This window comes from Sinocyclocheilus anshuiensis, unplaced genomic scaffold, assembly GCF_001515605.1.
Source record: "Sinocyclocheilus anshuiensis isolate Anshui unplaced genomic scaffold, SAMN03320099.WGS_v1.1 scaffold44, whole genome shotgun sequence".
NCBI classification, from domain to species: Eukaryota; Metazoa; Chordata; class Actinopteri; order Cypriniformes; family Cyprinidae; genus Sinocyclocheilus; species Sinocyclocheilus anshuiensis.
Genome location: NW_015555746.1, coordinates 1587495 through 1602277, shown reverse-complemented (window position 1 = coordinate 1602277; position 14783 = coordinate 1587495). Strand labels below are relative to the sequence as shown.

At 37.4% G+C, this 14783-nt stretch overlaps 1 protein-coding gene across 1 annotated transcript in view; it reads right to left on the bottom strand.

Annotated features, from left to right (window-relative positions):
• The window catches only part of scn8ab (sodium channel, voltage gated, type VIII, alpha subunit b), a 65853-nt gene that overhangs the window by 21177 nt on the left and 29893 nt on the right, over positions 1-14783 (bottom strand). The window contains exons 12-17 of the mRNA XM_016467115.1: positions 12870-13163; positions 9657-9789; positions 9239-9477; positions 8132-8305; positions 5442-5798; positions 4656-5132 (exon numbers count right to left, since the gene is read on the bottom strand). Coding sequence (XP_016322601.1) covers positions 4656-5132; positions 5442-5798; positions 8132-8305; positions 9239-9477; positions 9657-9789; positions 12870-13163 — 1674 coding nt within the window. The remainder of the gene's footprint in view (positions 1-4655; positions 5133-5441; positions 5799-8131; positions 8306-9238; positions 9478-9656; positions 9790-12869; positions 13164-14783) is intronic.

Genomic DNA, 14783 nt, shown 5'->3' with positions numbered 1-14783 from the left:
AATATAATATAATATAATATAATATAATATAATATAATATAATATAATATAATATAATATAATATAAAATGTTTTCTGGAAAATAAGTCGTACCTGACTCGCATTGGGTCAAAAAACAAAAACACAGATAATTCTCATAGGTTTATAAGTCACATTTTGTTATTATACTGAGAAATCATGGTAAATACAACAAAATGTTTATAAACATTATAAAGACATATTTTAGTCACTCCACAAATTCTATAAATTTGATGGTATTCAGAAAAATAGAAATATAAAACAAACATAAATTGTAGTGGCATCCATTGTAAACAACATTAATTAAAAACACCAAGCCTAAACAAATTAATTGTTTGCGAAACTGAAAGTACCACATGTGATAAATGCGCTACACAAATAAATGTAATTACTGATTTTATTATTACACAAATGTTTATACTAATATAATAAAATGGAACTGGAACATACAGTATATCCCGTTATTTCTGATTATTAATTTACTACAAGTTGTCATATTAAATGTTGATGTGTCTACATGTTTATATTATATTATATTTAAATTATATTATATTTTTACAAGGAAGCTACTTAAATGTGACATATAAGCCTTGTGCACAGTTCATCAAACCCTCTCTTACTGCAAACACCTACCATACTTTAAAAATAATTAGTACACACATACACACAGGCATGTGAGTATACCCATACAAACACAAAAAACATATTCCTCAGCCTACTGGAAAAGCCTGACCCTGATCACAGCAGGCCAGGATGACACAGCAGTTTTATAAAACCTGAATCGTTAATACACACACACCGGCAGTCGAAAGCATCAAACAACCCTTACACAACCACCACTGCAGTCCTCCCTGACCCAGCCTGGCCAATCAAAAATGAAGACCCAACCAGCACTGCTTCGATTGGCTAACAGAAATGATCTACTGTGATGCCACTGGCTAGATGTTCAGCACGTGTAGTTCAGCCGTACTGGATCTGTTATGTCTAAACTGGGTCAAGGTGACCCAGTCTTTGCACAGAGACCAGGACAATGACAGGAGAGTCAGTATAAATTTATGCGTGTGCTAATATCAATTATAAATATTCTAAAAATGCATTATTTTTCTTACTCAGTTCTCACTATTACTCAATTCACGGGAACTCATACTTGATCCTCACTTTGAGGGCCGCAGGTAAACTCAAATTTTGAACTACATATGATTTTGGATGATAAGTGATCGCTGACATTGTTTTCTGGTTCATTCTTGTGCCTGGCAGCATGCTAAAACATACAGAAAACATTATTAACTTTTAGTGGCTAGCTACGCTCTTTGTTGCTCTCTTGTTACCACAAATTTAATAACCCAATTTTATTGAAACTTGTGTGCACACAAATGCATGTGTTTGAACACAAATGCAAAGGAAAAACATTACATCATCTGGTGGACTGCATCTATTCTTTGGCTGAGTGGCTCAGCACTCAGCAGAAGCAGCAAGGCAATAAATCACAGGAATAGCACAACTCAACATTCTTATACTGCCTGCAAAGCCTTAATCCACCCATACTGCTGTAATCTGCAGCTTGTAATCAACTACTGACACTGATTTCATCTAGTCACGCTCTACAAACACATACCGCCATAGACTGATCATACTCCCTTATTAAAGTTTTTCATCATTTGATTAATTAAAATATATGCATTTGAGCTTAATGCATTTGTCAAAATATCAAACACAAAATAAAAATGACTAGCCTGCTTCTCTGAGACTGTCAAGTCAATGCAGTCCTGATTATCTATATTTATTCGAGTCATGCTCTGCTGACTCAAGGAGCCTTCTTTTGGCATTTTATTAATAGAGAAGTCATCTTTAATCAAAAAGCCCTAATATGGCCTCAGGAAATATATAAAGACATGCAACCGAATGTTACACAATCATTTTCAATGTGCCAGGAAAAGAAAGTCTGTCTCTGCCAGAATACACAAGCTAACTCTTTCTGAAAGTGAAATGATGCAAAAAGCAATATGGGCTCAAAATGATGATCTTTGTGAATTTTGTACAGTAAGCAGCAGTAAGCCATTTTCATTTCCTCAAAGAATACTGTAAGGGCTACATACATTTTTCCTCTACTTTACTTCAGTCTTATATATATATATATATATATATATACATACACACACAAACACACACACATATGAATCACAAGTCATCAAAACAATTTCTTTTTTCTATAATACATACAGAAAAATACAAAGGAAAGTTAAAAGGCATCTTTACACTGTGCTGCCTTCAAATTCTTTATAAGGATCCAATGCCGCATTAAAGTATGGCAACTCTGATGCTGCTTTGGTTCTTTACAGTATATTCAAAAGAGCACATCAAAGCTGTCTTAAATTTTGCCTTGCCACAACAACATACAACAATCCACTCGTATTACTATGAATGGGAGAAACTTCAAAGTGCAATAAGCCCCACCTTCTAAATAAAAGGGCCAATCACCAGTTGGCAAAGTCATTGTGTCACTGCAACTGATGTTAAAAGCTCCAGTTCTCAAAGAAACATTTAGTGTCCTGAGAGTCACGCTTAGGACTGCACATGCACATTGGCTAGACGCTTTTTAATGTTAATAGAGCATCAGAAACAAGATTTATAGGACAGTTCATGTCAGATTTTATTTCTGATATTTAAAGGGATATGACCATTTTGACATCATTTACTCACCCTCATGTAGTTCCACACCTGTATGAGTTTCTTTCTTAAGTTGAAAATAAAAGAAGATATTTGGAAGAATACTGGTAATCAAACGATGGTACCCATTGACTTCCATAGTATTTCTTTCCCTACTATGTAAGTCAATGAGGACCAAAACTGTTTGGTTCTTCAAAATTCTTCAAAATATCTTCTTTTGTTTTCAGCATAAGAAATACATTTATACAGGTTTTGAACAACATGAGGGTGAGTAAATGATGAGTAAAATGTTCATTTTTGGGTGAACTATCCTTTAAAATTGTTGAATTTGGCAAGCAGTTTTTGAGATTTCAGCATTTCCCCATTCAAGTAGATAGGAGTTGGTCATGCATGCCGGAAAAAGCTACCTGGAGGCGTTGCAAATACAGCCACCAAGTGAACTGACTTTCCTTAAAAGGGACTTTAGTAATACTCACATCTTTGCTATTTTCCACATCCGACTCACTGCTGAAGTCCTCTGTGTTGAGGTTCTCAAAGTCCGACTCTCCCACAGCGATGGGAACCCGTACCGTTAGGTTGGGGTTGTGTATGAAGGACATGGGCTCCTCATCAATCATGTACTTTCCTACGCTGCTACCAATGCCACTTGTGGTGCCATTACCGTTCTTGGGGTAGTTCAGATCGCCACATTTGATGTCAACACCGGTGTGGTTACCTATGATGTTGAGTTTTTTGTCATACATGTCGTCAAGAGGTTTGTCTTCGTCTTCCAAAGGTTTCTTCTTCAGGATGTGGGCCACCAGGAGACGTACGTGAACTTTGAACCAAGCGATACCCTTCTTAATGCGGATCACTGAAATCTGCAGGTGGTTCAGCTCACCGTCATCATCTGGGGCTTCCAGATTATCAGCACTGAAGGAGCTGAGCAGCAAGGCCAAGAACAGGTTCAGCACCTGATCAAGAGAAGATCACAGCTTTACCTTTTACATTTGATGAAGACTTGAAGACCACACGACCTTAGGCTGTCCCATCTGTCATTTTTTGGCTCCACAATGCTCAAGCCCTGCCATTATGTGACCGCAGTGCATCCTAGATGCGCCATTATTTTACAAACGTGCAAACCCCAATGAGGCCTGCAAGCATCCATTTGAACCACAAAATGACAGGTGGGATAGACATTTCTTAGGAAATTGTGACAAAGAAACAGGAAGAACACTGCAACACTGGAAAGTAACTGAGCAGAGAAGAACTCTAAAACTCACCACCAAGTTTCCAATGACCATCACCATCATGAATACAGTGAGACACATTGTTTGTCCAGCCACCTCCATACAGTCCCACATGGTTTCGATCCATTCTCCACATAGCACCCGGAACACAATAAGGAAGGAGTGAAAAAAGTCGTTCATATGCCAGCGGGGCAGCTTGCAGGTAGCTGCGGCAATCTTACACACACAGTCTTTATAGCTCTTCCCAAACAGCTGCATGCCCACCACAGCAAAGATGAAGACGATGATGGCCAGCACCAGGGTCAGGTTTCCCAAAGCTCCCACAGAGTTACCAATGATCTTGATCAGCATGTTCAGAGTGGGCCATGATTTAGCCAGCTTAAACACCCTCAGCTGTACGAGAGAGAAGTTTGTTCCCTACTATGTAAGTCAATGAGGACCAAAACTGTTTGGTTCTTCAAAATTCTTCAAAATATCTTCTTTTGTTTTCAGCATAAGAAATACATTTATACAGGTTTTGAACAACATGAGGGTGAGTAAATGATGAGTAAAATGTTCATTTTTGGGTGAACTATCCTTTAAAATTGTTGAATTTGGCAAGCAGTTTTTGAGATTTCAGCATTTCCCCATTCAAGTAGATAGGAGTTGGTCATGCATGCCGGAAAAAGCTACCTGGAGGCGTTGCAAATACAGCCACCAAGTGAACTGACTTTCCTTAAAAGGGACTTTAGTAATACTCACATCTTTGCTGTTTTCCACATCCGACTCACTGCTGAAGTCCTCTGTGTTGAGGTTCTCAAAGTCCGACTCTCCCACAGCGATGGGAACCCGTACCGTTAGGTTGGGGTTGTGTATGAAGGACATGGGCTCCTCATCAATCATGTACTTTCCTACGCTGCTACCAATGCCACTTGTGGTGCCATTACCGTTCTTGGGGTAGTTCAGATCGCCACATTTGATGTCAACACCGGTGTGGTTACCTATGATGTTGAGTTTTTTGTCATACATGTCGTCAAGAGGTTTGTCTTCGTCTTCCAAAGGTTTCTTCTTCAGGATGTGGGCCACCAGGAGACGTACGTGAACTTTGAACCAAGCGATACCCTTCTTAATGCGGATCACTGAAATCTGCAGGTTGTTCAGCTCACCGTCATCATCTGTGGCTGCCAGATTATCAGCACTGAAGGAGCTGAGCAGCAAGGCCAAGAACAGGTTCAGCACCTGATCAAGCAGCTTTACCAGCTTTACCTTTTACATTTGATGAAGACTTGAAGACCACACGACCTTAGGCTGTCCCATCTTGGCTCCACTGGCTCCACAATGCTCAAGCCCTGCCATTATGTGACCGCAGTGCATCCTAGATGCGCCATTATTTTACAAACGTGCAAACCCCAATGAGGCCTGCAAGCATCCATTTGAACCACAAAATGACAGGTGGGATAGACATTTCTTAGGAAATTGTGACAAAGAAACAGGAAGAACACTGCAACACTGGAAAGTAACTGAGCAGAGAAGAACTCTAAAACTCACCACCAGGTTTCCAATGACCATCACCATCATGAATACGGTGAGACACATTGTTTGTCCAGCCACCTCCATACAGTCCCACATGGTTTCGATCCACTCTCCACACAGCACCCGGAACACAATAAGGAAGGAGTGAAAAAAGTCATTCATATGCCAGCCGGGCAGCTCGCAGCTCACGGCGATCTTACACACACAGTCTTTATAGCTCTTCCCAAACAGCTGCATGCCCACCACAGCAAAGATGAAGACGATGATGGCCAGCACCAGGGTCAGGTTTCCCAAAGCTCCCACAGAGTTACCAATGATCTTGATCAGCATGTTCAGAGTGGGCCATGATTTAGCCAGCTTAAACACCCTCAGCTGTACGAGAGAGAAGTTTGGGATTCACAAAAGGTTCGGAATCAGAGAATAAGACATTTTACTCTACTGTTCAAAAGTTTGGTTACGTTTTTTGACACATTTCAGGGTTTTGTGCCGCAATATCCTGTCATGTCAAACTTTAAATAAAACTAAACTAAACTTTAGGGCTGGGCGATATGGGCAAAAATTCATATCTCAGTCATTTTTGGCGATTTGCGACATATAAGGTATATATCTCGGTATTTTCGTTTTTGTATTTGGATTAAAAAAATCTGTATTTAATATATAAACATTTCACTTACCGCCCAATGTTGTCCAACAAAACAATACATATTAAAGGCTATGAAAACAAATAAAGTGAATGTAACCATGTAAGCCTTTATATTATGTGCAAAAAAGGGTGAAAATCACATTGTAACATCGCAATCTAAAATATTTTGATTACCCCATTACAGTCACTTTACAGTCAGTGCTATCATAAAAATAGACTTACTTGTAGGTTAAAATTCTACATGTCACATTTATTGTCCAACTACAAATATTTCAGCGAAATGTATATTTTAGTAAGAATTATTGCGCTCCTATTTAATTGAGCTCTGTCTGTTTGGCGCGCATGCACGCAGCGGCGCTTGTTCACTGAAGTCTGTGAAGTTTAGCGGAGAATCCCAAAGCAGAATGCTCATGCACTTCTGACAGAAAAATGGAAACATTTCCATGGCTTTCTAACATTTACAGATGGAGAATATACCTGTGAAATGTAAGTTATGCATTCAGGAAGACAGCACATCTCAAACACATTAAACAGCGCGAGTAGCCTAGTGTTTCTGTCAGCGGCACACGCAGCCTTTCTGTCAGAGCATCTGATGGGGCGAGCCGTTTAAACTAATATGTGAAACGAAACTATAAACTATGTCTTACCAGTTTTTAAAGGCCTTAATATGAAGCTTGTCACATGTTTAGAACAAATTGGATTATACACTTTCTCTGCAGCAGCTCAGTCTGTGTCCTCCGCTATATTTTCAGATGCGCTCATATCAGACTACTGTATATCGATATAAACGGTATTGCTTCATATCGAATCGCTTATAAAGAAAATATCGATATATCGTACAAACTCAATATAACGCCCAGCCCTAGTTACGGTAAGATTTTTTATGTTTTTGAAAGAAGTCTCTTATGCTCACTGTGGCTGCATTTATTCATTCAAAAATACAGTAAAACTGTAATATTGTAAACTGTTATTACAATTTAAAATAGCTCTTTTCTGTTTTAAAATGCAATTTAAAATTGATGGCAAAGCTGAAATTTCAGCAGCCATTACTCTGTCACAAGATCCTTCAAAAATCATTCTAATATGCTGATTTGGTGCTCAAACCGGAAACCGTGATACATATTTTTCAGGATTCTCTGATAAATAGGAAGTTGAATAGAAAAGAACAGCATTATGTCTGAAATATGTCTTCACTGTTCCTTTTTTGATTATTTTAATGCATCCTTGATAAATAAAACTAATTTCTTTAAAAAAAAAAAACCATATTGGCCCCTGATTTTTGAACGGTAAAGTGCATGCAACTATGGATGTCATGATACAAAAATGTCTGTAGTTGATACTAATACCCGTAAAATATCACAATTTTTGAAAAAACCTAATATGTGACCCTGGACCACAAAACCAGTCATAAGGGTCAATTTCTCGAAATTGAGATTTATACATCATCTGAAAGCTGAATAAATAAACTTTCTATTGATGTACGGTTTGTTAGGATAGGACATTTGGCCGAGATACAACTATTTGAAAATCTGGAATCTGAGGGTGCAAAAAAATCAAAATATTAAGAAAATCGCCTTTAAAGTTGTCCAAATGAAGTTCTTAGCAATGCATATTGCTAATCAAAATTTAAGTTTTGATATATTTACAGTAGGAAATTTACAAAATATCTTCATGGAACATGATCTTTACTTAATATCCTAATGATTTTTGGCATAAAAGAAAAATCAATCATTTTGACCCATACAATGTTTTTTTGGCTATTGTTAAAAATATACCCAAGCGACTTAAGACTATTTTTGTGGTGCAGGGTCACATATGCTAATATACACGATTAATTTTGTGTATTTAATTTTTACACAGTTTATTAAAATATTAACAAATCAAACTTTAGGTAAGTTAAAAAAAAAACTACTGTAGTTCTAGTACTTTTGACATCCCTACATACAATAGAGAAGGGTAAATGCAAATACAAGACACAAGTGATGCTTATACCTCTAATAAAATTTGGTACTATCTATTATATAAAAACATGTACATGAACATGTCTTCACTCATAACGCACCAATCTGAAGGATCTGAGCACAGACAGCCCCTCTACATCAGCCAGCCCCAGCTCCACCAAACTCAGGCTCACAATGAAGCCATCAAAGATATTCCAGCCCTCCTGGAAGTAGTAGTATGGATCCATCGCTATCAGCTTGGCAAACATTTCAGTTGTGAAGATACCTGTGAACACCTGAGATAAAAAGAAGACAAAGAAAAATGTCATTAAGATGATCTCAACGAGGTTGAGGGAAAATGTTGATGATACATTACATAAAAGTATATTAGTATCTAGTCCACAGAAAAAGGTATTTGGATTGCAAATTAACATTGATTGTGCCTGTATCATGAATAATGTGAGATCACTAATTGGATACGTGGAGCAATGGATCGGTAGTGGAAGATAATAGAAACTAGAACGGTGGTGAAAGACTGGTTTAATGCAGGCTGCATTTTCATTGTAGGTCCATCAGATACTGAGGAGCAGACATCAGTGCTGCACTGCCAGAGACATAACTTAAAATGGAAATGTGGGACAGGGTCCAGTATTGCTGCTCATTACAGAAATGGGGAGATGGTTAGGACTGAGAAAGGAAACGACTGAATTTAGGACTGTCAATTGATTAAAAAATGCTATTAAATTAATTACATGATATGCCAATCAATCAAACGTACATACAAATATTTGCTGAGAAAAGTCCCAAATAATGATATTGGCATGGCAAATGAAAAAAATCAGAATATTTGTGTTTTGTATCAACTTAGGAAAAAGTACAATTAGACATGCATACCAATAATACAGAAACAGGAACAGAACTGTAAAACATTAAAAATAAAATTACAAAAAATAAATGCTGAGGCATTCATGGTGCTAAATTAATTACATTTTTTTACAACCAGAAAGTCCACAACCATAATCAGTGAAACAAAATATTACTGATTACAAAGATCCTAACAGAAGTTAAAAAGCCACTTCTTTTTTTGCATTCAGTTCAGTTTTGCATTTAGTTGTGTATATGACTGTGCATTAATGTTACAGATCATTTTCCACATTACTTTGGTCATTTCTATTAAAAAGAACAAACTATAAAAGAAAATCAAATAAGAAAAAAAAAAACATTCTTACCAGGTTTCCAACAGAAAGCACCTCCTCAAATTGCGGTGACATGGGATAATGCTCCATGGCCATGAAGACTGTGTTCAGCACAATACATATAGTGATAGCCAGGTCTACAAACGGATCCATCACTATGAGGTTCATTATCTCTTTTATCTTTATCCAGAGTGGACAGCACTCCCATATCAAGAATGTGTTGGCAAATTTATACCAGCAGGGCGGACATTTTCTCTGAGACTCCTCCAGCTCTGTGGTGACAAAAATAAGGAGAACAATTTTTTGAGGCCTATGTTTTTTGAGCATGAAATATGTAATATGGAACTATAAATGGGTATTATTATTAATACTGATTTGATATTATTACGGTTTTGCTATGTTGTGGTATCATAGTAAACAGACACACAGAAAGACAGATGTTACACAATACCTTCCACCAGCGTGTTGGTGACAACAGTCATAGCACTGTTGGCTCGCTCTTTCCGGCTAAAGGAAGTATTGAGCTGGTCCACCGACACCATAAGAGAACCTGAGAGCTTTCTCTTTCCCTCCACCTCTGTGGCCTGTGGACAAGAGTGATATAATGTGGAGAAACACAAAGAACAATCAGAAATAGGATTTTTTTCAAGAAACATTTTAACCCATGCCAACACACATGCACATGCTGACAAAAACACAAGCCCAAACTAACCTGCAACTCACACTCAACTTTTATTGTTCCATTTAGACATTGCTGAATTCTCTGATACATTCCTAAGTGGATTCTCTCTCTCTAACCCACACTGTGAAGTATTGTACCTAAACTCTTTTCAAACTGGCTTTACTAAACTACAATTTGATTTTTTGCAAGACAATGGCATATGGACCTACCTTAGCTAATTCTCGTACAGACCCAACAGTAGAAAATCTGAAGTCATAAACTTCAGTTAAAATGAATGCAGATTTCCATCCTTGACTTCAACTTTTCTACACTAGAAGATGAACACATTTATAAATATATATAAATTGTATAAATAATTGAAGCCTTAGAGTAGTGGTTCTCAACTAAGAGGACCTGAAGATGACTAAAATGATTTAAAATTATACAAACAACAAAGACATTTCTTATTTTAGTTCACCTGTTCAACAACTGTTTTTTTCTTTCCTTTCAAGAACAAGGTCTTGGTATAAAACCTTGGTATATGAGGTAGTCTAATTATAAGTGTGATTTCTAGACCTGGAAAAGCAATGTAATTTAATAAAATCTTATAGCTCTATAGGCGTTTTATGAATATACATTTTTCTAGTCAGGCCAAACTCTAACTGTTTCATCAGATAGAAATTGAGAGTAAAATATTTTTTTAAATGCTTATGCTTAATCCATTAAATCACAACCAACTAAAAAAGTCATTGGGCCTTTAAATATTGTTGGGATTGAGGAATACTTTTTTTGTTTCTTTTCTTTTTTGAATTTGACAGGAGTTGGAAAACATTTTTTTTTCATTTAACTCTACATCTGAGATTTTGAATGAGAGACGCCTATTTATTTACTTTAGTTACAAGACTCTTCATTCATTACTGCTAGCTGCTCAGAAGGTTGCCTATTTGTTCTCCAGAGAATATCATGACGCAAGAAGAAAATTCACACATTGTTTAAGGCCCAGCTTTCACTGCCATTAGAAAAGTCTCTTGAATATAATTTCATTTGGTATTGTGGGTGTTGGTCAAGACAATGTTTATCTGTTTATCTTAACTGTTCCTTCCACTGTTTCAAAGATCATCTATTTTACAATGCAATTACTTGGTGACAGCAGCATGTTCAGGTGAATGTCTGTAACAGCATGCTATAAAGCTGGGTGAAAACTGGGCCCGAGATCATGCTTCCCACACAGGAGGAGAAGGCAAGGAGAGTATAAGGATGTCAATCCACCATGCTAACTAAAATGAGGCAGTATGCTGTTATTGGTAAGGTTAGGATAGGTTTTTCTAGCATAACACTTTTTTGGAGGGAGCAGAGTGGTCCTGAAATTCAGAAAAAAATTGAGGTGGAAAACTTCATATATGTAAAATAAAAAAATAAAATGACAAATATGAGGTTGTGGTTGATGGGTTGATGTGGAATGGGTAGAGTCTGACCTGAAAAATATTATAGGTACCTTATTTAATGTGGCAATGTAATTAGTATGTAAATCAGGTTAAAAGGGGAGGGACTACAGCATATATTAGTTTAAAGATGGGCATTAATGTGCACAAAGGGACCCCTCAAAAACTCTCCCAATTTCTTTTTTGATTGGCCATGCCATTCACAGCGGGAGAGCGCTGGCAGGGAGTAGGACTAGTACAGTAGGATTGCAGATCAAGACTTGCATAAAATAATAAAAATAGAAACAAGAAAAGTAGTTGAGGGGCTGAGAGAGAATAGACAGACTAGAAACTCAGAGACTTAAGCCGCTTTTCCACCGAAATTACCTGGAACAATTTGTCCCAGGAAATTTTTTTACCCCAGACCTGTTGCTGTCTGCGTTTCCATCGCGGTTTAAAGTACCGAGAAGATTAGGCAAATAGTCTGGTGACGAAGGTCTGCGCGCGTTTCTCAATACCAAGTACGCAAATTTCGGACTTGCATCCTCGGTAGTTCGGACTTCGCAAGTTCGACTCAGGAGTGTGAACACCCGCGGATGGGACGACGCAAGTCCGGTAATTCTGCAAACAGCAGTGTACTTGAAAACGGTCAGCTCGCCTTGGCTACTGCAATTTTCCTCACTGTATTTACAATAAGACGAAATATGATATCAAACACCACTGCCTCTTTTCGTTTTCATTTAAACATATTAATAGCCGCAGAAATGTAGTTCAGGGAACGTACATACATTATAATGAAACGAAATATTATATCAAACAGTAGGCTATTGCCTCTTTTCATTTTAATTTTAACATATTAATAGAATAAAGACCAAATATTACCTGTTAGATTTACCCAAAACAAATTATATCTTATGTTTAACCACTACAGAGACATCAGAGCCAGCGGCAAATGTCAGGACTAGCCGAGTTGAGGCTGCTCTCGTTGGGAAACATGAGCACTGAGCACCCGCTGATCGCGTGGAGCTCACGCCTCCGAAATCGGCAAAGCACATTTTCAAATAGGCGCTGTCTTTATAAATAAACCGCAGATTTGAGTTTTAAACTACATTCTCGCCTGAAATACTTTTAAAACTACATTTCGTGACACAATAACAGTAATATTTTTTTTTAATTCTGCGAATATATGGTGGTTGAAATACAATGCTGCGTGAACTCAACCAATCAGAATGTTCAGCGCCCAAGTCCCAACCCCGAAAGTTCCGGACCTTTGAAAAAGTACTACCTCACGAGCAGGGACTTTCTGAGGGGCAAATTTTTACCCCGAACTTTATTTAGATCCTGGTTCCTGCGGTGGAAACACAGAGTACCGGCCCAAAGTCCCTAGTTCCTGGGGAAAGTTCCTGCAGTGGAAACGGGGCTTTAGAAGGACGGAGTCAAAATGGGGTAAAAGAAAAGGGAAAGAGAGAGGAAAAATCTGAACTGGAATCATAATCGGCCACTCTTGTCATGCCTATACTCTGAACCTGCCCCCTGTGGACGTCCTTACACTGTCATCAGAAGCTGCCTTATCTATTTTCACCTCAGGCAGTAGCCGGCCAGGCCCAGGCCCGATCAGAGACACCACTCCGTTGCAGTCCACCGTGCTGTTTCTCTTGCAGCCTAGGTGGGGTGCCAGTGGGTTAATGCGTGAGGAACCCTGGCTGTAGCCACTGTAGCTGCTGCGCCTGTACGGAACAAAGAGGGAGCCGCGGCGGTCTTCGCTCTCCTCGACCGTGCTGTGCTCATCGTCTGCGAACTCGTTCTCCGAGCCCTTGAAGCTGAATATACTGCTGCGGCGGGACATGAAGGGCGAGCCAGGGATGCTCAACAGGGACTGTAAAAAAAGGACAGCACACATGAGAACGATTAATCTTCAGTGAGTGTAAGAAGCGAGCATGACATTTACACATGAGAAGAAAAAGACTTGCACTGCACTGGTTTACCATTCATTTTTTCTGAGTGGTCTGCCGAAGACTCCACATATTACATACTAGTGACTATCAGAAAGGTGGAGAACAATAACTGCTGAGCAAAGTCATTAAATGAATAATTTAACAGTTATCTGCAGGTCACTTCTGGTATTCAGAGCCATTGTTCTCTATTCGTTTATGAAATAGGACTAGGTAAAGCTGACCAATGTTTAAAATCAATATGGAATTAAAACAGACCCTGTTTATTGTCTTATTGCACATTTCTGATATTCTTATTTATTTATTTTTATGACAATTTTTTAAGAATTCTTTAATTCAGGTGATTACAAGTAAATGTTTGTCTTTGTAACCTTTTAATCGTCTTCATAATCTTTGTAATAACTGAAAAGCATTGTCATTGTTAACTAAAACTAACACTTAAAAATAGCTTTTGTTCATTGGAAATAAACTGAATGTATGAGTGAATGCTAAAAACGATTGCTAAATAGCTGTTGGCTATAACGTATTTATTAGATCCCAGTCCCTAAACTGCTTACTTTATTTTTATTTAATGATGATTCATCATTTAGTATTTGTACTAATTTGGCTTCTAAGAAAATTATATTTGCAGGTTTAACTGCAGCAAAAAAATATATAATTCATTCTTGGTTTTCTCCTGGACCCCCGTCAATAAAAGAATGGTATAATTATTTCAGAGATATTATTCTTATAGAGAGATCACTGGCTGTCATTCATAAAGCATGACGTTCAACTCTGGATGTTTGGGATAAAGTTATTGTTGCACTTTTGAAACCACCTGTTTTTCCTCAGGGTTAGCACATAATCTAAATGGGTCTTAACAACGTCACAAATGTCATTGTATTTATTTTGTATATGTATCTGTTTATTTTTTGTTTCAAGGCTTTGGCAATTGTATATAGTTTTAAATATGATGTTTGTTTTATGTACTTGAGTACACAAGCATATAACAAAGCAAAGTGTACATCTTGTGTTAAAGCTGAATAAAAAGTTGATCACAAAAAAAATAAGATGAATTAGAAATGTTTCCTTGGCAGTTAACTGAAATAAATTGTTTAGGTACAGCAATTACTAAAATAAAAAATATATAAAAGCTACATAGAAATGTTTAAAAAAATAACATAAAATGACAAAAGCGCACAACAAAATGACTAAAATTAAAAATAAATCAAATAAAATCAAATTCAAAATACTATAATATTAATAGTAAATGGATAATACTAAAGTAACGCTGCTTAATATGATTTAATATCACCTAATATGTGTTGCTGGCAGCTATTTAGTAATTGCTTTTACCATTCGCTCTGACTTCATTCTGGTATATTCTAATACTCTCATCTCACAATCCAATTAATTATTTCACTTTGAAAACGTGTAACATGATGGAAGTTTAATGTGTTCTCAAAAGTACACTCTTGCTCATACACCAAAAAGAAGCATTTATCTTACTGCACAATGCTTGCTTGTGGCTAAAATTCACTTCCCATCTGAAATTCACAGATGAT